At 44.9% G+C, this 25,446-nt stretch overlaps 1 protein-coding gene across 2 annotated transcripts in view; it reads right to left on the reverse strand.

Annotated features, from left to right (window-relative positions):
- VPS41 (VPS41 subunit of HOPS complex) overlaps positions 1-23,964 on the reverse strand; it is a 343,493-nt gene extending 319,529 nt beyond the window's left edge. Inside the window, exon 1 of one of the 2 annotated variants that reach the window (XM_077269269.1) lies at positions 23,849-23,964. In XM_077269269.1, coding sequence (XP_077125384.1) covers positions 23,849-23,941 — 93 coding nt within the window. In that variant the 5' untranslated portion in view covers positions 23,942-23,964. The remainder of the gene's footprint in view (positions 1-23,848) is intronic. The other variant, XM_077269268.1, reaches the window with a different exon arrangement.
- Between the last annotated feature and the right edge of the window lie 1,482 nt (positions 23,965-25,446).

Genomic DNA, 25,446 nt, shown 5'->3' on the forward strand with positions numbered 1-25,446 from the left:
CTCTGTGTATCAATTTTTAATGGATTGATCAATAATAAAATTTGGATTTTGAGAGTGTGCTAGACTGCTAACCCATGTGTCATGAGGAGCCATGCATTCCAAACATTAGAAAGCAATCTCTGATGCAAGCACTTAAGTGAAGTTGTCCTAATTTTAGTTTGGTCAATGCAAATGTCGCTCTGGAAAAAATAATTTTTCAGCAACAAAATTGCCATGTCTTACAACACACAATAGGCCATTGTGAAGCAGAACTATTAGGGGAGGAATGCCAACAAGCAGGCCTGAAATATATGGGTCACTAGAGACTTTTCAAAGTAACCACATAAAAAATAAGTTTCTTCTGCAGTTTTTTCAACTTCCAAAACCTATTAATGTATGGTAAATTTTCAGACGCTCGTTAAAAGGATAAAGAAAGGTAGCCTGCTTTCAGTGTACTGCAAACTCAGATTAGAAGGCTATTCAGGATCTTTAAATAGAGGAATATGTCAGATAAAGTGCATTAGCGCAAAAATGCATTTGATGGGTACTTGTCCTATTAGATAATGTGGTCCATTACATTTAAAAGCTATGATGTTGCTGAATAAAAGTGCATGATGCACTAACAAAAAAGCCGGGCGAGTCAAGAGCACACCAAAATGTGCAATATTGCAACGTTAACAATTCCTCGGGGAAAGCAGATATTCCCCCTGAAGAAAGGATACCTTAATCTTCAATGCATTAAGCTTTTGCCGTTTCCATTTGACGGAAAAAAAAATGTTTATATCAATTTGTAAGCAAGCAGTATATTCATGGAGCACAGATCAAACACAGTAACGCAAACTGTGAAGAGCCCGGAACATTTGAGACCGGTAGACAGCGTAATGCTAGGTTTCCGACAATATCGAGAGGTCAGCGGAGCCATGTAGGCCATCAGCCCCATGCAAGGAATGAAATCGCACACAAATGTATTCATGCTCAATGCTTCACATTCCCCGATTGCAGGAAAACAAAAGCTGAATGGTTATGTCAATGGCTGTCACATGCTACGTACAAAATGGAACACTTTAAAAAGATGTATGTGAATGACACTACATTGATCTTCAGATTTTATCACGTTTTATTAAAATAAGGCACCTGACCCCAAATCTACTGAAAACTAAGCACCATAATCACTGACAATAATACTATAAAAAGAGGTCCTGACAAACACAGCGTGGCACCCAACACACTGACAACAATGGACTGTAACAAAATAGTATAGATCTGACCCCTACTGCTGACAATGAGGATATTGAAAAGTTTCCTGACTTTAATTAAAAAGTGTGGCACTTCAGTAAATTCTAAAAAAACTTGTGAAAAAATAAATCCGCCCTAAACAGAATGACTGGTTACTCCACTATTAGGCTGTGTGCACACGTAGCATATTTTTCGCGTTTTTTTGCTATAAAAACGCTATAAAACCGCGAAAAAAACGCTTACATTAAGCATCCTATGTAATAGAATGCAATCCGCATTTTTTGTGCACATGCTGCATTTTTTTCCTGAGCGGAATCGCATTCCAGAAAAAAACGCAGCATGTTCATTAAAATTGCGGAATCGCGGCGATTCTGCACCCATAGGAGTGCATTGATCTGCTTACTTCCCGCACGGGGCTGTGCACACCATGCGGGAAGCAAGCAGATCATGTGCGGTCGGTACCCAGGGTGGAGGAGAGGAGACTCTCCTCCACGGACTGGGCACCATATAATTGGTAAAAAATAAAGAATTAAAATAAAAAATAGTCCTATACTCACCCTCTGATGGCCCCCGAAGTGTTCCCGCCTCTCCGGTGCATGATCTCTCTTCCGTTCCTATAGATGATGTGGTTCAGGACCTGTGATGACGTCACTGTCTTGTGATTGGTCGCGTGACCGCTCATGTGACTCACGCGACCAATCACAAGACAGTGACGCCATCGCAGGCCCTTCACTGCACTCCAGCTATAGGAACGGACGCCGCTGAGATCTGCAGGTGAGTATAACCATGTTTTTTATTTTTTTTATTATTTTTAAACATTCGATCTTTTACTATAGATGCTGCATAGGCTGCATCTATAGTAAAAAGTTGGTCACACTTGTCAAACACTATGTTTGACAAGTGTGACCAACCAGTCAGTCAGTTTTCCAAGCGATGCTACAGATCGCTTGGAAAACTCTAGCATTCTGCAAGCTAATTATGCTTGCAAAACGCTAGTTTTCTGCGGGTATATGCATGCTAATTCTGCATGCGATATACCCGCGGCAGGAGGCGCAGAATTGCCGCGGAAATTTCCGCGGCAATTCTGCAACGTGTGAACTTAGCCTTAAAGGGAGCTTGTCTACAGGATTTCACACTCCAAGAGTTTTATATGCGCATGTAGATCTTTCAAGTTGAGCAACACCATTACATGCCAGTCTGTTCCTCCAACTGAGAAGTCAGTGTTGAATTGATATGCAAATGAGGCTGAAGAGCTACTGTAGATCTGAAGCCTCTGTCATTCCAGATCTATCTTGCTCTGACTAACAGCGACCACCTGAAGCCATACATAATAAAGGTTACCGGTCAAGCAGGAGGAGACAGCACTGGGCAGGGAATAGAGCTGGAATGACATAGGCTTCAGATCTCCAAAAAGCTCTTCAGCCTCATTTCCATATCAATTCAAATGCTTATTTCAGAGGAAGAGACTGGCCATGTAAGGGTATGTGTCCATGTTCAGGATTAGCTGCGTACAGCCGCAGCGTTCAACCCGCAGCGTCCAGATGTTACACCATAGTGGAGGGGATTTTTTATGAAATCCCATCTCCACTATGCGTGCGAACACGCACCCTGCGGGCCTTGCGTTTACGGACATGCGGTGCGTCTTTTTAGAACGCAGCTTGTCTGTTTACCTTGCGGCGACGCTCCGTCACAGGGCCCTATGTATGGGGTGCGGAGATTCCGGATGTGTACAATGAACACATCCGGAATCACCACGTGTACAGAAGGGGGCGGCGCTTTGGGTGGAGCAGGGTTTTCCGCTCAGTCCAAAGCGCCGTCATTACGGATCGTAGACATGCACCCTAAAGGTATTGCTTGTCTTGTCTGTCATTAATACTACACTTGCCAATTGTCATGAGCTGAGCCTGCTCCACACAGGGTAGTTGCACAATTAACATCTGTCTCTAACAACTGTGACCGGATTTGGTGATGTAAACATTGAATTTGATGTGTATAAAGAGAAGTTTGTGTGATTTGCAAATGAGGGTTATTGGTAACAGAATGAATTGTGTACAAGTGCAAGCGGCTGTGACTGCATTATATATAAACTACAGAATGCAGCAGCACTCTCTAAGCTCTACCATGTAAGCAAGCATTGAAGAGATGAAATACAAACCTCATTACTGCTATATAGAATCTACTTATAAAAGGAAGGCACTTATACTTACCAGCCTCCGTCTTCATCTGTTATCAGCACCGCTCTGGTCGGTCGTATGCAGCTGGTGACCTGCCGGAGTGCTTCAGTGTTTGCTGGAGTAATCCAGAAGTCACAATTCAATGTAAGTCTATGAGGGCCAGAGCGAGGCTCATGGACTTATACCGAGAGCTGGTGACCGTCACGACTGATGTCCGGTCAGTCAGAAGTTGCAGTCACAAAATGGCGGCATGGTGCCAAAGCGGCATCGAGAACAGCTAAAGACAGCAGCAGGTACATATAATGCTAGGGTCAGGGACATTACATTACTGGCACCACTACCACAGTGAAATAAAAAAAAAAATGCAGTGCTTTAAATTGTAATTTATCAAAATATATATTTTTTAAACCTGTATAGTACGTAAGTGTCTAAAAAGAAAAGAAAAAATCAAAACACTGAAACTGATGTGACACTTACCACAAAAAAAAGTAAAAGATCAATACACAGTATAGCACCACAAAGTGGCACAACTGACCTCTTCCCGCCCCCCATAGACACAAAGCGTTCTGGCGGTTCACATTCTACTCTGCGGTGATGTTCACAAACATGACCTTCTGACAGCAAAATGTAATGTGTTGTGAATTCTGCTCTTGGGCTCCCTCCGGTGGTTGTAAGTGGTAGCGCTGCTGTCTCTGAATCGCAGCATTTATCAGGTGTGTTCACTTTTTGCAATTTTGACTGGGCTATTTAGTCTTGCTTCACCCTTTAGTCAGTGCCAGTTGTCCATTGTTCCTGGAGGATTCACATCCCTGCCTGGTCTCTTCTGCTTTGCAGTTCATTTCAACAAAGATAAGTTCTGGCCTTGATTTTTGCTGTCCACATGCATATTTCATTGCAAACTTCTCCAGTGTGGTTAAACCCCTGACCGATTTGACGAAGAAGGGCGCTGATGTGACGAATTGGTCCTCTGCGGCTGTTTCTGCCTTTCAGGAGCTTAAACGCCAATTTACTTCTGCCCCTGTGTTGCGTCAGCCGGATGTTTCTCTTCCTTTTCAGGTTGAGGTTGACGCTTCTGAGATTGGGGCAGGGGCTGTTTTGTCTCTTTTGAATTCTGATGGTTCCTTGATGAAACCGTGTGCCTTCTTTTCTCGAAAGTTTTCGCCTGCGGAATGCAATTATGATGTCGGCAATCGTGAGTTGTTGGCTATGAAGTGGGCATTTGAGGAGTGGCGACATTGGCTTGAGGGGGCCAAGCACCATATTGTGGTCTTGACCGATCATAAGAATCTGATTTATCTCGAGTCTGCCAAACGGCTGAATCCTAGACAGGCCCGATGGTCCCTGCTTTTTTCCCGTTTTGATTTTGTGGTCTCGTATCTTCCGGGTTCTAAGAATGTTAAGGCTGATGCCCTCTCTAGGAGCTTTTTGCCTGATTCTCCTGGGGTCCTTGAGCCGGTCGGTATTCTGAAGGAAGGGGTGATTCTTTCTGCCATCTCCCCTGAATTACGACGGGTTCTTCAGGAATTTCAGGCTGATAAACCTGACCGCTGTCCAGTGGGGAAATTGTTTGTTCCTGACAGATGGACTAGTAAAGTGATTTCGGAGGTTCATTGTTCTGTGTTAGCTGGTCATCCTGGGATTTTTGGTACCAGAGATTTGGTTGGTAGGTCCTTTTGGTGGCCTTCTTTGTCACGGGATGTGCGTTCTTTTGTGCAGTCCTGTGGGACTTGTGCGCGGGCCAAGCCTTGCTGTTCCCGCGCTAGTGGGTTGCTTTTGCCTTTGCCGGTCCCTGAGAGGCCTTGGACGCATATTTCTATGGATTTTATTTCGGATCTTCCGGTTTCCCAGAGGATGTCAGTTATCTGGGTGGTTTGTGACTGGTTTTCTAAGATGGTTCATTTGGTACCTTTGCCTAAGTTGCCTTCCTCTTCTGATTTGGTTCCGTTGTTTTTTCAGCATGTGGTTCGTTTGCATGGCATTCCGGAGAATATTGTGTCCGATAGAGGTTCCCAGTTTGTTTCTAGGTTTTGGCGGGCCTTTTGTGCTAGGCTGGGCATTGATTTGTCTTTTTCTTCCGCATTTCATCCTCAGACAAATGGCCAAACCGAGCGAACTAATCAGACTTTGGAAACTTATTTGAGATGCTTTGTGTCTGCTGATCAGGATGATTGGGTGGCTTTCTTGCCATTGGCCGAGTTTGCCCTTAATAATCGGGCTAGTTCTGCTACCTTGGTTTCACCCTTCTTTTGTAACTCTGGTTTTCATCCTCGTTTTTCTTCGGGGCAGGTTGAGCCTTCTGATTGTCCTGGGGTGGACTCTGTGGTTGACAGGTTGCAGCAAATTTGGGCTCATGTTGTTGACAATTTGGTGTTGTCTCAGGAGGGGGCTCAGCGTTTTGCTAACCGTCATCGGTGTGTTGGTTCCCGGCTTCGGGTTGGGGATTTGGTCTGGTTGTCTTCCCGTCATGTCCCTATGAAGGTTTCTTCCCCTAAGTTTAAGCCTCGGTTTATTGGCCCTTATAGGATTTCTGAGATTATCAATCCAGTGTCTTTTCGTTTGGCCTTCCAGCCTCTTTTTCCATCCATAATGTTTTTCATAGATCTTTGTTGCGGAAATATGTGGTGCCCGTTGTTCCCTCTGTTGATCCTCCTGCCCCGGTGTTGATTGATGGGGAGTTGGAGTATGTGGTTGAGAAGATTTTGGATTCTCGTTTTTCAAGGCGGAAGCTTCAGTATCTTGTCAAATGGAAGGGTTATGGCCAGGAGGATAATTCTTGGGTTGTTGCCTCCGATGTTCATGCTGATGATTTGGTTCGTGCCTTTCATTTGGCTCGTCCGGATCGGCCTGGGGGCTCTGGTGAGGGTTCGGTGACCCCTCCTCAAGGGGGGGTACTGTTGTAAATTCTGCTCTTGGGCTCCCTCCGGTGGTTGTAAGTGGTAGCGCTGCTGTCTCTGAATCGCAGCATTTATCAGGTGTGTTCACCTTTTGCAATTTTGACTGGGCTATTTAGTCTTGCTTCACCCTTTAGTCAGTGCCAGTTGTCCATTGTTCCTGGAGGATTCACATCCCTGCCTGGTCTCTTCTGCTTTGCAGTTCATTTCAACAAAGATAGGTCCTGGCCTTGATTTTTGCTGTCCACATGCTGTGGCCTTATTGTTCAGTTCTTTTCCATGTTTTTGTCTTGTCCAGCTTGGTCTGTATAAGGATTTGTTTAGCCAAGCTGGTATCTCTGGAGATGCAGATATACCCTCCATATCTTTAGTTAGCTGTGGAGATTTTGTATTTTCTGTGGTGGATATTTTCTAGTGTTTTAATACTGACCGCATAGTACTCTGTCCTATCCTTTCTATTTAGCTAGAAGTGGCCTCCTTTGCTAAATTCTCATTTCAGTCTGTGTATGTTTTTTCCCTCTCCTCTCACAGTCAATATTTGTGGGGGGCTGTCTATCCTTTGGGGATTTTCTCTGAGGCAAGATAGTTTTCCCTTTTCTATCTCTAGGGGTAATTAGTCCTCCGGCTGTGTCGAGATGCCTAGGGAGCTGTTGTGAATTTGGATTCTGGGCTCCCCCGGTGGCTACTGGTGGAATTGAACTGGTGTCTTCATCTTCTCTGTTCACCTGTTCCCATCAAGATGTGGGAGTCGCTATATAACCTTGCTGCTCTGTTAGTTTCTTGCCGGTCAACAATGTTATCAGAAGCCTCTCTGTGCTTGTTCCTGCTCCTAGACAACTACTAGATAAGTTGGACTCTTGTCCATGTTTGTTTCTGCATTTTTGTTCCAGTTCACAGCTGTAGTTTCGTTACTGTGTCTGGAAAGCTCTTGTGAACAGGAATTGCCACTCTGGTGTTATGAGTTAATGCCAGAGTTTTAAAGTAATTTCTGGATGGTGTTTTTGATAGGGTTTTTAGCTGACCATGAAAGTGTCCTTTCTGTCTTCTGCTATGTAGTAAGTGGACCTCAAATTTGCTAAACCTATTTTCATACTACGTTTGTTATTTCATCTCAACTCACCGCCAATACATGTGGGGGGCCTCTGTCTCCTTTCGGGGTATTTCTCTAGAGGTGAGCTAGGACTAATATTTTCCTCTGCTAGCTTTATTTAGTCCTCCGGCTGGTGCTGGGCATCTAGAATCAACGTAGGCATGCTACCCGGCCACTGCTAGTTGTGCGTTAGGTTTAGTTCATGGTCAGCTCAGTTCCCATCTTCCAAGAGCTAGTTCCTATATATGCTTATGCTATGTTCTCTTGCCATTGAGATCATGACAGGGAGCGCTAGGTACATTCCACGGCTACTTCTAGTTGCGGTGTTAAGTTCAGGGTCTGCGGTCAGTACAGGTACCACCTTCTCCAGAGTATATCTCATGCTGCTCTTAGGCCACCAGATCATAACAGTAATGGTGACCACTCTCTGCTCATTCTTCTTGACCTTTCTGCAGCTTTCGACACTGTTGACCACCCTCTCCTACTCTCTAGGCTCCAGTCACTAGGCATTAAGGACACTGCTCTCTCCTGGTTATCCTCCTACCTTTCTGACCACTCCTTCAGTGTTCTGTTCTCTGGCTCCACTCCGTCTCCTCTTCCTCTCACTGTTGGGGTACCTCAGGGCTTAGTCCTTGGAATTCAAAGCACTTGTTCTCTCCCACAAAGTTCTCCATAGTGCGGCACCCCCTTGCTTCTCCTCCCTCATTTCTGTCTATCGGCCTAACCGATCACTGCGCTCTGCAAATGGCTTTCGACTAACCTCTGCACTAATCCGTACCTCTCACTCTGACTCCAAGACTTCTCCCGCGCTGCGCCAATCCTCTGGAATGCTCTACCCCAAGAAATTAGGACTATCCACAATTTGCACAGTTTTAGACGCTCCCTCAAAACATATTTGTTCAGATCGACCTATCACGTTCGCTAATCTAAGTCATTTTATGTGTAAGTGCGTGTGTAGCCCATTCCCCAGCTCCATCTATCCCTCAAGACGGCTGGACCATCATTGTAAGTACATCATTGTAAATACACACCTGTACTTTGTATCTCCTGCACTTCATTGTAGATTGTAAGCTCTCACGAGCAGGGTCGTCTTATTTTGCTTTAATGATTGTATTGTTAACGTTGTTACTTATGACTTTTGTGTTTTGAAACTGTTAAACTGTAAAGCGCTACGGAATATGTTGGCGCTATATAAATAAAATTATTATTATTATTATTATTATTATAATTATTAAACATCTGCCCACGAACAACTGTGGGAAAGGGGTTTATTACCATCTCTGCCCTCTATGTCGTTGTGCTTACCGGGGGGCACAACATGTGACATTAAAAATACAGTAAATAAACAAAATGTAGGTGGGGGAAAAAAAAAAAAAAAAAAAAAGACACTGGCAATCCAAATCCCCATCCCTGTAGGGAAAAAAAATCCTGTGTCTAAGTTATAAAAATAATTGTTACAGAAGTGACCCCATTTTGGAAACATTTTGGACCCCCCCAAGGAGCTTATCCAGATGTGTGGTGAGCAATATGAACCCCCAAGTGCTTCACAGAAGTTTATAACGTAGAGCCGTGAAAATAAAAATCATATTTTTTCCACAAAAATTATATTTCACCCCCAAATTTTTACCTTCACAAGGGTAACAGAAGAACGTGGACCCCAAAAGTTGTTGTCCAATTTGTTCTGAGTACGCTGATACCCCATATGTGGGAGAAAACTACTGTTTGGGCACACGTCGGGGCTCGGAAGGGAAGAAGTGATGTTTTGGAATGCAGACATTCATGGAATGGTCTGCGGGAATCATGTTGCGTTTGCAGAGCCCCTGATGTGCCTAAACAGTAGAAACCCCCCATAAATGACCCCATTTTAAAAACTAGACCCCCCCAAGGAACTTATCTAGATGTGTGGTGAGCAGTTTGAACGCCCATGTGCTTCACAGAAGTTTATAACGCAGAGCCGTGAAAATAAAAAATCTTTTTTTTTTTCCACAAAAATGATTTTTTTTTTAGCCCGCAATTTTTTATTTTCCCAAGGGTAACAGGAGAAATTGGAACCCAAAAGTTTTTGTCCAATTTGTCCAGAGTATGCTCATGCCCCATATGTGGGGGGAAACAACTGTTTGGGCGCACGGCAGAACTCAGAAGGAAGGGAGCACCATTTGACTTTTTTGAATGCAAAATTGGCTGGAATCAATGAAGGCGCCATGTCGCGTTTGGAGACCCCTGATGTACCTAAACAGTGGAAACCCCCCAATTCTAACTCAAACCCTAACCCCAACACACCCCTAACCCTAATCCCAACCCTAACCGTAACCCTAACCACAACCCTAACCCCAACACACCCCTAACCCTAATCCCAAACCTAACCCTAATCCCAACACACCCCTAACCCTAATCCCAATCCTAACCATAACCTAACCCTAACCCCAACCATAACTCTAATCCCACTAATCCCAACCCTAACCCTAATCCAAACCCTAACGATAATCCCAAATCTAACCCTAACTTTAGCCCCAACCCTAACCCTAACTTTTGCCCAACTCACTTTAGCCCAACTGTAACCCTAATGGGAAAATGGAAATAAATGCATTTTCTTTATTTTATTATTTTTCCCTAGCCAAGGGGGTGATAAAGAAGGAGGTTATTTACTATTTTTTTTATTTTGATCACTGTGATAGGGTCTATCACAGTGACCAAAATGAACCAATAGGAAAATCTTCCTATTGTTGCCGGGTGCCGGCCGGCAGATCTCGGCGGGTGCACTGCGCATGCGCCCGCCATTTTCTAACAAGAAGACGCCAGCGGCCGTCGAGAGAAGCAAGTACTGGTAAGTATTGGGGGCGATCGGAGATCCTATTTCTCTGTCCTCTGATGTGCGATCACATCGGAGGACAGAGAAATGAAATGGCAAATTGCGCTTTTTTTTTGCAGTCGCCGTTATACGGTTAATAACGGCGATCACCACCAGGGGGTTGGTAAAAACCGACCCAAATCATGTTCTCTGGGGTCTTGGCTACCCCCGGAAGCTGAGACCCCCCCCAAGAAAATCCAACTCTGGGGGGCGCTATACACTTTTTCCACAGCGCTGTTAATTAACGGCGCTGTGGTTTAAGTACCCTTAACTACCATCGTTCGTTAAAAGGCGTATTGGCGGTCATTAAGTGTTTAAAGCTCTTTTAAAACTTATTTAGGAAAATAAAAAAAACAAAATGTGCCTAGTCATGTATGGGGTAAATAGCCTGGTTAAAAAACTACAGCTATCTGCGCCAAAGACAGAACTTCATACAGCTCCATTAAAAAAAATGTTATAGATCTTGGAAAATAGTAAAATAAGTTGCTTTTTAATACAAACTTCACATTTTTTTAAAGTCCTTAAAGGGAATCTGTCAGCAGGTTTTTGCTATGTAATCCGACGGCAGAATGAGGTAGAGGCAGAGACACTGATTTCTGGAATTAATAATTTATTAATCTGTGTGATGTTTTCATACAATGAGTGTTTTATCACCAAGGGATTATCATCAGCCCTGGTCAGGCCACATTCCCTCCTGTGATAAGCAGCTCACTCTCTATAGACAATGCACACAGAGAGCCTGCGGCAGGGTTAGAGTTCTTAGCTCTGCTACATCTAAGATCTCTGATTGTGCCACAACTGCTGTGTTTCCTATGTAATCTGAAAGCAGCATGATGTAGGGACAGAGATCCTGATTACATCAATCACTTACCAGTGGTTAACTGGGAACAGCAGTTGTGATAGTTTTCTCTGCTGCAGATCAAGCAGAGCTCAGGGGTTGAGCTGTGTGTAACTAGCCCACATCACACCTTCTGTGTACAATGTTCAGTGACAGAGGGCTGCTAATCAGTGCTGGAGGTGAGGCTGAACAGGGAGGCACAAGACACCTAGTGCTGTGGTGATGATCTCCTGCTAATAAAACACTGATTGTATTGAAACAGCTGAAGACACTAGTAAGTGACACACTGCTGTAATCAGGGACTTCACTCCTAGAATCTTTCAGATTACAAAGCAAAAGCCTGTTGACAGACTCCAGGGGTTAAAATGTACGGAAACAAAACAGCATCAGAAAATGAAACTAAAGGTGAAAGCACATCCTCAGTGTATACAGTACAGGCTAAGAAGATGGCAGATATTTCCCACGCATGTTTGACTTTAAAATTTGCAGCACGTCCATTCTTTCTGTGGATTTTTACATTTAGATTCACCCTTTGCGACAATGTGAAATCTGCGTCATAGGGTCCATTGTACATCTAATAGCAGCTTTATTCTGCAATCACACAAGCAGTTTATTGAGCCATAAAGTTTTTCCTTATACTTTACTTTCAGGATTTGCTCCTAGCTTTAGCTTGAAAAACTGGCACACAAACTGAGAGTGATTCTGGCCTATAAGGCTACTTTCACACTAGCGTCGTGCACTGCACGTAGCAATGCGTCGTTGTGGATAAAAAAGTTGCCCGCAGGATGCGTTTTTTCTCCATAAAAAAAAACGAAACTCCGCCCCCTCCTCCCCGGACCTTGCAATGGGGCAGCGGAAGCGTTGTAAGACTGCTTCCGCTGCCCACGTCGGGCATTTTTTGCACAGTATGCGTCGGTATGTCGGGCCGACGCAGCGCGACGGCCCCGTACCGGCGCTAGTGTGAAAGTAGCCTTAGCCACCTGCAAAAGGTTTGTGTGCAACATATTTGTATACAAGGGTGTCACTTGGCTCCAGGCACATGGCTTGTCAGACTGCATGCTTTAGGAAAATAAAAAGAGGGAATAAGTGCAAACACATAAGCAGCCATAGTAACAAGCTCATATGAACAACCCCTGGCAAAAATTATGGAATCACCGGCCTTGGAGGATGTTCATTCAGTTGTTTAACTTTGTGCCATGTTTGTGATCTGCTTTTCTTCTACAAAATTAAAGTCATTTCAAAATGGCAACTTTCTGGCTTTAAGAAACACTAAAAGAAATCAAGAACAAAAAATGTGGCAGTCAGTAATGGTTACTTTTTTTAACCAAGCATAAGGAAAAAATTATGGAATCAGTCAATTCTGAGGAAAAAAATTATGGAATCACCCTGTAAATTGTCATACCCAAAAATAACACCTGCATCAAATTAGATCTGCTCGTTAGTCTGCATCTAAAAAGTAGTGATCACACCTTGGAGAGCTGTTGCACCAAGTGGACTGACATGAATCATGGCTCCAACATGAGAGATGTCAATTGAAACAAAGGAGAGGATTATCAAACTCTTAAAAGAGGGTAAATCATCACTAAATGTTGCAAAAGAAGTTGGTTGTTCACAGTCAGCTGTGTCTAAAATCTGGACCAAATACAAACAACATGGGAAGGTTGTTAAAGGCAAACATACTGGTAGACCAAGGAAGACATCAAAGTGTCAAGACCGAAAACTTCAAGCAATATGTCTCCAAAACAGGAAATGCACAACAAAACAAATGAGGAACGAATGGGAGGAAACTGGAGTCAACGTCTGTGACCGAACTGTAAGAAACTGCCTAAAGGAAATGGGATTTACATACAGAAAAGCTAAACGAAAGCCATCATTAACACCTAAACTGAAAAAAACAAGGTTACAATGGGCTAAGGAAAGGCATTCGTGGACTCTGGATGACTGGACGAAAGTCATATTCAGTGATGAATCGCGAATCTGCATTGGGCAAGGTGATGATACTGGAACTTTTGTTTGGTGCAGTTCCAATGAGATTTATAAAGATGACTGCCTGAAGAGAACATGCACAGTCATTGATGATATGGGGCTGCATGTCAGGTAAAGGCACTGGGAGATGGCTTTCATTACATCTTCAATAAATGCACAAGTTTATGCTGATATTTTGGACACTTTCCTTATTCCATCAATTGAAAGGATGTTTGGGGATGATAAAATCATTATTTTATGATGATAATGCATCCTGCCATAGAGCAAAAACTGTGAAAACATTCCTTGAAAAAAGACATAAGGTCAATGTCATGGCCTGCAAATAGTCCGGATCTCAATCCAATTGAAAATCTTTGGTGGAAGTTGAAGCCAGAGGTGGTGCAACAAAATACTAGTGATGTTTTGGAGTGTTTTTTTGTTTGTTTTTCATGATTCCATAATTTTTTCCTCAGAATTGAGTGATTCCATAATTTTTCCCCTATGCTTGGTTAAAAAAGTAACCATTACTGACTACCACATTTCTTGTTCTTGATTTCTTTTAGTGTTTCTTAAAGCCAGAAAGTTGCCATCGGAAATGACTTTAGTTTTGTGCCATGTCTGTGATCTGCTTTTCTTCTACAAAATTAAACAACTGAATGAACATCCTCCAAGGCCGGTGATTCCATAATTTTTGCCAGGGGTTGTAGATACACAGTCAGACACACACATGTATAGGCCATGTCATTGGCTACAGCAGAACAAAGTGAAGGTTCTGGAGTGGCCTCTCAGTCTCCTGACCTCAATATCATTGAGCCACTCTGGGGAAATCACAAGCACGCAGTTCATGATACACAGCCCAGGAATTTACAGGAAGTGGAGGCTTTTTGCCAAGAAGAGTGGGCAGCTTTACCATCTGAGAAAATAAAGAACTTCATCCACAATTACCACAAAAGACTTCAAGCTGTCATTGATGTTAGAGGGGGTAATACACGGTATTAATAAATGAGGTATATGAACTTTTGATCAGGGTCATTTGGATGTTTTGAGTTGTCATGATTTAAAGAAAGAGAAAACACAGTAGTTTGACAATAAATGGCTTCACCCAACCACTAACCATGAGTGGTGCTGTTATCATTCATATTCTCTGAAAAAAGGCCAAGAAAGCAAAAATTCTGCCGGGGTATGTAAACTTTTGAGCACAACTGTATAGTGAGAAACACACATGTATAGGGCTGCGGCACTCCTATGGCAGGGCTCATATGTTGATACACGGTCAGTAACACGCATGTACAGTGGGGGAATAGCCAGATTACTTACGGTAATGCTCTTTTAATGAGTCCATGACAGCACCCACTGGAGAGATAGGGATCCGCCCCAAGGAACAGGAAACCTACAGAGACATAAAAGGGGGCGTTCCCCCTCTCCTTCTCAGTTTAATTTCAGAGTACCCGGAGGACCGCCAGTGTTAGTCAACCATCACAATGTATCATCAGAATATAAACTTCATAGAAGTAATTACATTGGCTTTTATTAGGGAGGGATGTGACTGGGTGCTGTCATGGACTCATTAAAAGAGCATTACCGTAAGTAATCCGGCTATTTACCCTTCGCCATGACAGCACCCACTGGAGAGATTTCCAGAGACCAACACCTAGGGGGGGACCACCGTGCTAAGGATAGTCCTGCCAAAGTGTAGGTCAGAGTCGGAAGACAGGTCAAGCCTGTAGTGATTATAGAAAGTGGAAGGAGCCAACCAAGTTGCAGCCTTACATATATCCTCGATTGGCACGTTCCCTTTTTCGGCCCAGAAAGAAGCCATGGCTCTGGTGGAATGTGCTTTGATACCCTCCGGAGGTTCTTCATTTTTCATGGAATAGGCCAACCGGATAGCGTCTCTTATCCAGCTGGATAATGTTGCTCTTGTGACTCCATATCCTTTCTTTTTGCCCTGGAAGGATATGAACAGAGCCCTACTCTGCCTCCAACTACTAGTTTTCTCAATATATTGCAAAACTACTCTCCTGACGTCTAGAATATGAAATTTTTGTTCTTCAAGAGTAGAGGGGTTTTTAAAGAAAGTAGGAAGATGTATCTCTTGTGACCTGTGGAACTTCCCTGCTACCTTAGGAAGGTATAAGGGGTCCGGTTTTAAGATTAGTCTGTCATGAAATGTGAGAAGGTAAGGTTGATCTATCGACAAGGCCTGAATGTCGCTGACTCTTCTAGCCGATGTTAAGGCTACTAAGAAGGCTGTTTTTAACGACAAGTGTTTCAAAGATGCTGTGTCTATAGGCTCAAACAGAGATTCTGTTAGAGAGTCTAAGACTAGATTTAGATCCCAAGTAGCTACTCTAGGTATGTGGACAGGAGTAACTCGTTCACAGGCCGTGATGAAGCGGGATACCCATTTATTACCAGCAATATTATGGCCATAGAGGGCACCCAGAGCGGACACCTGGACCTTTAGTGTGTTAACTGACAGACCTAACTCTTTCCCTTTCTGTAGAAATTCTAGTATAGATTTTATTGGGACTTCAGAGGGGTTTGAACTAGTATGGAACTGAAGAAACTTCTTCCATACTTTGGTGTAAATTTTTGTTGTAGATGGTTTCCTGCTAAGCAGGAGTGTATCAATTAGGCCTTTTGAAAACCCCCTGGAATTTAATATCTGCCTTTCAAATTCCAGGCCGTCAGGTGGAGGCTGTCCACCTGAGGGTGGAAGAAAGGTCCCTGAGAGAGAAGGTTTGGGATTGAGGGAAGGACCCAAGGATCCGTCACCGACATTGACCGCAGGCACGAGAACCATGGTCTCTTGGGCCAGAATGGTGCTATCAGTATTATCTTGGCCTGCTCTTCCCTGATCTTCCGTATTACTTGTGGAAGCAGAATTATCGGAGGGAAAGCATACGCTAGCTTGAATTGCCAGGGTGTTTGAAGAGCATCTAGAATGTCCGGGTGATCTGCACGGGACCGAGATGCGAATTTCTGGACGTGTTTGTTTTGTTTTGTAGCGAACAGGTCTATTTGGGGCTTGCCCCATAACAATGTTATTTTGTGGAAAATGTGAGGATTGAGACACCATTCTCCTTGATGAAGAGTGTGTCGACTTAGAAAGTACGCTTGTTGATTGTCCTCTCCTTTGATGTGGACTGCCGAGAGGGACAACAGATGCTTTTCGGCCAGGATTAAGGTACTGTTTGCGGAAGACATTAGAGCGTCTGATCTTGTGCCGCCTTGTTTGTTTAAATACGCCACTGTCGTAGTGTTGTCTGAACAGATTCTGACGTGGCTTCCTCGTAGCTGTGGGAGAAATTGACGCAGTGCATAGTTTACCGCATTCAATTCTTTCAGGTTTGATGAATATAAATCCTCATTCTTATCCCAGGTTCCCTGGCAGAATTTATCTCCCATGTGTGCGCCCCACCCGTGGGGACTAGCGTCCGTAGTTATCGTGTGGGATGGTGATATTACCCAAGGGACACCCCCCGCTAGGTTGTCTTTATCTAGCCACCACTCTAAGGAAGATAAGACTTTCTCGGATAAAGTTATTTTTGATTCAAGGTGCCCCAGAAATTTTCTCTGTTCCCGAAGTATCTGATGTTGTAATGTTCGGGTATGAAGTTGTGCCCACTGAACGGCTGGAGTACAGGAGGAGAGGGATCCTAGCAAGGACATTCCTGCTCTCAGGGACATTTGAGGTTTGTGAATGGCCGCCACTACTTTACCCTCTATAAGAGATATTTTTTCTTGGGGAAGTAGACATTTTTGCTTTATGGAATCTAGATTGAACCCCAAAAATGTCTGAAGAGAGAGTGGGATGAGTCTGGATTTTTTATAGTTGACGATCCAGCCCAGGCTTTCTAAGGACGAGACAGTGTCAGCTAATCGTTCCGCACACTGAAGGGACGAATTTCCTACAACTAAAAAATCATCTAAGTAGGGAATGATTAATGTGTCTCTCTGGCGAAGGTAGGCCATTACTTCTAACATTACCTTCGTGAAGATCCTGGGTGCCGTGGAGAGACCGAAGGGCATGGCTGTATACTGGAAATGATGAATCTCCCCCTCAAGAGTTACTGCCACTCTTAAGTATTTTTGATACCTACTATGGATAGGGAGATGGTAGTAGGCATCTTTTAAATCAATGCCGCCCATTCTACAATTTGGGAAAAGGAGCTTAATGGCCGATCTAATAGACTCCATTTTAAACGTATAATTTTTAATAAACGTATTGAGTTTTTTAAGATTTATAATTGTTCGAAATGAACCATCGGGTTTAGGGATTAAAAATAACGGAGAGTAGAACCCTTTACCCTCTTGTCCCTTTGGCACCCTAACTAAAACATTTTTAACTATAAGACTTCTAATTTCCAGTTCAAGGGCCTTCTGTTGCACTGGTGAGGAAAGGGCTGTTAAAATAAAAGAATCATGGGGAATTTGGAGGAATTCTATTTTCATTCCTTCCTTAATAATATTTAGCACCCAGGAACTTGACGTGATTTTTCGCCATTGGGGAAAGAAAAATTTTAACCTACCCCCTACTGGGGTGTCTGGTGTTTCAGAATTTATTGTCTCTACGGAAGGGGGGGCCTTTAAACATAGTGCCACCCTGTTTTCCCTCTCTTGTGGCCCATCGTGACGATCTTTCATTTTGTGTTCTTTTCCCGAACGGCCTCTTCCTAAAGGTCTTCCTATAGAAAGGAATTGAGGGGTCAGGGAAGGCTTTTTTCCTCTCTTTTGCTTTTTTGAGGATCTCGTCTAATGCTTTCCCAAACAAAAACTCACCCTCACACGGAATAGCACAGATCTTAGCCTTTGACTGCGTATCCCCCTTCCAGCTCTTCATCCATAACGCACGTCTGGCATTATTAATCAGACCGGCTGATCTTGCTGCAAGGCGAAGAGAGTCAGCTGAAGCATCGGCCATGAATGCTGCTGCACCTCTAATCAGTGGTATCGCATCCCGCAATTTTTGTCTGGAGACCCCCTGTTCGATCTGTTGATCCAGCTGATCAATCCAAACAAGCATGGATCTAGCAGTGCATGTACTGGCAATTGATGGTTTAAATATGCCCGTGGAAGCCTCCCATGATCGTTTTAGTGACGATTCTGCCTTCCGATCTGGAGGATCAGAAAGTAGGCCCGCATCCTCGACTGGTAGAGCTGACTGTTTTGAGGTGGAGGCGACTGCAGCGTCCACCTTAGGGATTTTAGTCCATGAAATTAACTCCTCATCATTAAAGGGGTACTTCCTTTTGGAGGCTGACGGGAGAAAACCTCTCTGGTCCTGTTTCTCCCACTCCCTCTTTATCAGTGCCTTAACCGCAGGAATTACTGGGAATGCTCTTCTCTTCCTCTCTGCCAACCCTGCAAACATGATGTCTTGTGCAGTTTGGTCGTCTTTTGCATCCTCACAACCTATAGTATTCCTGATGGATTTTACTAGGTTGTCCACCCCATCAAGGGGAAAACAAGCTCGACCCTCAATGTCCAATTGTGTCGAGGAAGAGGATGACGCCTGCGAGGAGTCTGAGTGGATAACGCCTTCCTCCTCGGACTCAGAGCTGGGTATAGCCTTTTCTTTCCCGGATCTTTTAGGGGGGGTACTGGCTTGTGAGATGGCCTGTAATTCCTCTCTAATTATGGCCCGTATATCCGTGACCGACATAGATGGACTCTGCATTGTTTCCGCTATACATTGATTGCAGAGTTTTTTGGGGTGGGAATCTGGGAGAGGCTCGTCACATAACGCACACTGTTTGTGCTTAGATTTCTGTCTCCTTTTGGCCTGGGAGAAGAAGACATTTGTGGAAAAGGGTGTCAGCTTTATAGGCAGAGGGGAAATTACACTCACCCAGTGAAGCTGTACGGTACCGAAATAGGAGGCTGCGACTTTTTGGATCTTGAATCCTTGGTCTCGCTCCTGTGGCTGGCATCTGAGGACCTTCTGCTGGCTGGCTCACCTGCTGGGTCCACTGTTTTGCCTGGGGACGACATGTTGCATCGCCTGTGCGTTTGCAACTTCCCCCTTTTTATAGGCCAAGATCCGGTCAGTTTCCCTTTTTTTTTTTTTTTTCTTTCCACAGCGGTGTACTGCGCATGCGCGAAACCGCGCTTTCCCTCACCGCTGTGTGAGTGACCCAGAAGTGTTCCCATACCTCCGGGTCAGTATGGGGATTCTTACACCGCTCCACGCATGTGCGGCCGCCATCTTATCCCGGCCTGCGCTATGGAGCGGTGTACCGGCTGCCGCTGCAGCTGTGCCGCAGATCCCGGACCCTTTTACCTGCTGGCCCGTATCTGGAGCCTCTTCAAGGCCGCACCTCTGCAGCGTTGCTCTGTGGAATCGGGCGGCGTCTTCCCGGACCCAGCCATCCCACATGCCGGACAGACGAGGGGGGAGCCGTCTAACGGAGTCTCCCCCGACGCTGCTTCTGGACTGCATCCCCTGCCGTTCCCGCAGAAACCGCACAGGCGGATGCTCCTAGCCCAGGTATGATCTTCTGTAGTTTTCTCAGAGATCCTGTCCCCTGGGAACAGGAAACCTAAACTGAGGAGGAGAGGGGGACCGCCCCCTTTTATGTCTCTGTAGGTTTCCTGTTCCTTGGGGCGGATCCCTATCTCTCCAGTGGGTGCTGTCATGGCGAAGGGTAAAATAAGTATTTGATCCTTTGCTGATTTTGTAAGGTTGCCCACTGACAAAGACATAAACAGTCTATAATTTTAAGGGTAAGTTAATATAAACATTGAGAGATAGAATAACAAAAATAAAATTCATAAAATCACATTGTATAAATTATATAAATGTATTTGCATTTTGCAGTGAGAAATAGTTATTTGATCCCCTACTACCCATTAAGAGTTCTGGCTCCTACAGACCAGTTAGACCAGGGCTGGGTAATCTTTTTTTTGCGAAGGGTCATTTGGATATTTATACCATCCTTTGGGGGCTGTACAAACTCTGCCCACAAAGTACATCCTAACTCTGGCACTGGTTTTAGGACATAATCTTTCATTGCATGCCCTTCAGTGTTCAGTAGTGAACACTGCATGTGTGTGTGCTAACAGAGCAAGAAGAAATTAATGAGCTTATGGCAATCACAATACAGCTCACTGCCCAAGAATGCGGTCCCTGAGAATCTGCTCGGGCGCCTGATAAAAAGTCATGGAGGGCCGTAAATGGCCCTGGGGCCTGAGGTTCCCCACCCCTGAGTTATAGGCTCCTAATTAACTCGTTCCCTGCATTAAAGACAGCTGTCTTCCATAGTCACCTTTATAAAAGACTCCTGTCCACAGACTCCATTAATCAGTCAGGCTCTAACCTTTACAACATGGGCAAGACCAAAGAGCTTTATAAGGATGTCAGGGACAAGATCCTAGACCTGCACAAAGCTGGAATGAGCTACAAAACCATATGTAAGACGCTGGGCGAGAAGGAAACAACTGTTGCAATAGTAAGAAAAAGGGAAGAAATACAAAATGACTTTCAATGGATCTTGTGAACCATTCAAAATCTCACCTTGTGGGATATCCTTGATCATGAGGAAGGTGAGAGATCAGCCTAAAACTAGATGGGGAACTTGTTAATGATCTCAAGGCAGCTGGGACCACAGTCAACAAGAAAACCATTGGTAACACATTGTGCCGTAAAGGTTTAAAATCCTGCAGTGCCCGCAAGGTCCCCCAGCTCAAGAAGGTACATGTGCAGGCCCATCTGAAGTTTGCCAATGAACACCTGGATGATTTTGTGAGTGATTGGGAGAAGGTGCTGTGGTCAGATGAGACAAAAATTGAGCTCTTTCGCATTAACTCAACTCGTCGAGTTTGGAGGAAGAGAAATGCTGCCTATAACCCAAAGAACACATCCCCACTGTCAAGCATGGAGGTGGAAACATTATGTATTGGGGATGTTTCTTTGCTAAGGGCACAGGACTACTTCACCACATCAATGGGAGAATGGATGGAGCCATGTACCGTAAAATCCTGAGTGACAACCTCCTTCCCTCCGCCAGGACATTAAAAATGAGTCGTGGTTGGGTCTTCCAGCAAGACAATGACCCAAAACATACAGCCAAAGCAACAAAGGAGTTGCTCAAAAAGAAGCACATTATGGTTATGGAATGGCGTAGCCAGTCTTCAGACCTTAATCCCATAGAAAACTTATGGAGGGAGTTGAAGCTCCGAGTTGCCAAGTGACAACCTCAAAATCTTAATGATTTAGAGATGATCTGTAAAGAGGAGTGAACCAAAATTCCTCCTGACATGTGCGCAAACCTCATCATCAACTGCAAAAAACGTCTGACTGCTGTGCTTGCCAACAAGGGTTTTGCCAACAAGTATTAAGTATTGTTTTGCCAGAGGGATCAAATACTTATTTCTCACTGCAAAATGCAAATACATTTATATAATTTATACAATGTGATTTTCTGGATTTTATTTTTGATATATATCTCTCAATGCTAAAATTTGCCCACCCTTAAAATTATAGACTGCTCATGTATTTGTCAGTGGGCAAATTTACAAAATCAGCAAGGGATCACATACTTATTTTCCGCACTGTATAGGGTTGCAGCACTCCTATGGCAGGGCTCATATGACGGCCATCATTGATCTGTACCCTATGAAGGCCTGTAGCAGGCACAAAGGCTTATCAGATGGGCCCATTCTCTAATGCCCGCTTGGTACTTTTTGGCCTCTGCAGTATATTACTATAGAGGCCAAATGTTAAAAAAGTGCAAACAAGTTTTAAAATGTTTTAGATTGGGGCCACAGAGATCGCCATGTGAAGCTGCTTTTTGTGACTTGTTTGTCGCGCTACCATCAGAGCCACAATACAACTTACTTTACTTGTACTGTGCTGGGATGTGGCACCAACACATAGCGATCTTTGGCCAGTCATATTCATCATGTAGCTCCAGCATAAAACAATGTTCCAAGAAATCGCGTAAGTACCCCAAAGCCTCCCAGTGATAGTGCCTAACAGCCATACTCTCCTTCAGGACGACTGTGCGCAGATTCTTTTGGTGGATCGATATGTGGGTTATACAGTGGCATATTTGGGCCTGAACATACAGGGCAAGCATCAGCAGTGGAGGTCAGATCAGCTTCTGTGAAGAGGGCATGGCGCAAGAGCGGCGACTGCTCCTGGGTCTATTAGCTGGGCACAGCAGGAAGCCATTGGGGAATGGGTGGTCACATAACTGTCCGCAATGAGAACAGAGGCACGAAGGGCCAAAATGTGAGGAAGGTAACAATAAGTGCAGGCGGACATTATACTGTTTGGTGCTGGAAGATTGAGGACAGAATTGCTGTTTTTACAGAGTACTGAGGCAGCAATCTATGGAAAAAAACGCAAAATGGCGTCAGCGGGGTGGAAAGTAAACTAAGCTTCCTCCTGTAAGGGTCAAAAGGACAATCGTGTTCCTTGCAGCTGAGAAAGCGGACTTGGGGGGGTGGATTTTGTACAATGTTGGCCTCGTAAAGTGTTTGTGTGGCTTACAGTGTGACACTAGACCTGGAGACTGAAGGAGCCCCGGACTCCGCAGCTGCAGCGCCACTTTGGCCCGATGACAGAAGGCCTGATTCAGAATTTCGATTTCTTTTTCCACTCACTTTCCTGTTCATGGTTTTATCAAGAATTCTCTTTACTTTTGTCTTTTTGACTTTTTAGTGCACAAAATAGCAAGTTCCACAAAAATACCGCAAATCTTTGTGCAATAATTTCCCTGATGTACATAAAATGAGTTTGAGTGGCGGTGTGGACAAGGGAGGAAACTCTTTACAAAGTGGCAATTGATGTATCAGCCGGAACCCTACAATGGAGACTATAAAGAGAAGAGCACAAAAAAAAAGGGCAAATCAGAAGAAGACGCCGCAAAGAAACACCAAATAATAGACCGAAAAGGTCCAAAACCAGTAATGGATCGGCACAGAGGGTGCGATGCCACGGAATTGTTACTGTGCGCTCGGACCTGGTCTGGACAGCGGCACAAAGCATCTGCAGGACGCCGGCCGTAACTCTAATAGAGGAACCCCTGTATGATAGTCTCCCGACATCGTACAGCCGCCCCAGGGCCATCTCCCCACTCCAGAGGTGGCCGGGAGCCATTGGAAGCACTTTCCCAAGGGTTTGTCTGCAGTTCTCAGTGACAGCCACTAGTCAGTGTATGGCGCTGTGGTGAGTCACGCTTATGCTGAGCAGGTCCAGCCGCCACCGGGGCAGAGTGATGGCCCCCACTGATCTGACATTGATGACCTATCCCACACATAGCAAAGTACTAGATGACCTTATTAGCGGTGGTCTCACAGATCCAACAGTGGCATAGCCTGCCCTCTGTTCATAGCCGGCTCTCTGTTCATAGCCGGCTCTCTGTGCATACCCTACCCTCTGATCATAGCCCGCTCTCTGTGCATACCCTGCACTCTGTGCCTGCCCCATTCACTTCCTCTGTACACAGATATAACTCTGCAGCACACCTTGCTGTCAAGAGTCATAAACATTACAGTAACCAATCAGATTACCGCTTCCACTTCTTAAGCAGGTGAGATAATAAAAGCAGTGAGGAGATTGGTCCTGTGTGGCGCTCCGCAGGTGACAGGAGCCGGCACTGCCTTACAGCAGGCTGCGGTGCAGGACACATTGCTACACATTACTGACAAGCTGTCCGGGGGCATAGTGCAGCGCCGGCTCACACGGGGCATTGTGCCCGCAGTCACGGAGGCTCATTGCCAGACACACACAGGCGGTGTCAGCCGCAGACGGTGCCAGCTCCCATCACACACAGCGGCGGCAGTGATGCACGGAGGGGAACGGAAGGAGCCGCTAACCTGAGCTGTAAAGGCAGACAGTCCCTGCGTATCATCAGCCATGACGAGAAAGGGATCCGTCACATGACAATAGCTGGGAGACGTCATGACCATGTGATCGACCACGTGTGTGGGAGGAGCCCGGTCTCAGGTCATAGATGAGTGTATATTATTGCCGGAAGTGCGTGAACAGTCCTGCTAGGTGTGTAATAGGTGTGTGCTGTGTGTGTACCAGTGTGTGCTGCAGACCTGTGTGTGTAATAGGTGTGTGCTGCAGAGCTATGTGTGTAATAGGTGTGTGCTGCATAGCTGTGTGTGTACCAGTGTGTGCTGCAAAGCTGTGTGTAATAGGTGTGTGTATAGCAATGTGTGCTGCAGCACTATGTGTAACAGGTGTGTGTTGCAGAGCTATGTGTGTAATAGGTGTGTGCTGCAGAGCTGTGCGTGTGCTGCATTGCTATATGTTTACCAGTGTGTGCTGCAGAGCTATGTGTATACCAATGTGTGTGTGTAACTGTGTGCTGTAGAGCTGTGTCTATAATGTATATCAGAGGTGTCAAACTGCATTCCTCGAGGGCCGCCAACAGGTCATGTTTTCAGGATTTCCTTAGCATTCCATAAGGTGCTGGAATCATTCTGTGCAGGTGATTAAATTATCACCTGTGCAATACAAGGAAATCCTGAAAACATGACCTGTATATTATTGCCGGAAGTGCGTGAACAGTCATGCTATGTGTGTAATAGGTGTGTGCTGTGTGTGTACCAGTGTGTGCTGCAGAGCTGTGTGTGTGTAATAGGTGTGTGCTGCAGAGCTGTGTGTGTACCAGTGTGTGCTGCAGAGCTATGTGTGTAATAGGTGTGTGCTGCAGAGCTATGTGTGTGCTGCAGAGCTGTGTGTGTGTACCAGTGTGTGCTGCAGAGCTATATGTGTAATAGGTGTGTTCTGCAGAGTTGTGTGTGCTGCAGAGCTGTGTGTGTAATAGATGTGTGCTGCAGAGCTATGTGTGTGTACCAGTGTGTGCTGCAGAGCTATGTGTGTAATAGGTGTGTGCTGCAGAGCTATGTGTGTACCAGTGTGTGCTGCAGAGTTGTATGCTGCAGAGCTGTGTGTGTAATGGGTGTGTGCTGCAGAGCTATGTGTGTGTACCAGTGTGTGCTGCAGAGCTATGTGTGTAATAGGTGTGTGCTGCAGAGCTATGTGTGTACCAGTGTGTGCTGCAGAGCTGTATGTGCTGCAGAGCTGTGTGTGTAATGGGTGTGTGCTGCAGAGCTATGTGTGTGTACCAGTGTGTGCTGCAGAGCTGTGTGTGTACCAGTGTGTGCTGCAGAGCTGTGTGTTTAATAGGTGTGTGATGCAGAGCTATGTTTTTACTTGTGTGTGCTGCAGAGCTGTGTGTGTACCAGTGTGTGCTGCAGAGCTATGTGTGTAATAGGTGTTTTCTGCAGATCTGTGTGTGTACCTGTCAGGACTCTGAACATTTTTTATTACCTTTTGTGTATTACTGCCCTTTTACAAGATGGTGTCTTTGGTCTCATGTGCACTGTGTCTTCCTGCTATAAAACTCCACCCCAGCCTTCAGTCTGTGCTAGAGTATTCTGCCTTGCATCCAGCTCCTGAC

Source organism: Ranitomeya variabilis, chromosome 6, assembly GCF_051348905.1.
Source record: "Ranitomeya variabilis isolate aRanVar5 chromosome 6, aRanVar5.hap1, whole genome shotgun sequence".
In the NCBI taxonomy this organism is placed as follows: Eukaryota; Metazoa; Chordata; class Amphibia; order Anura; family Dendrobatidae; genus Ranitomeya; species Ranitomeya variabilis.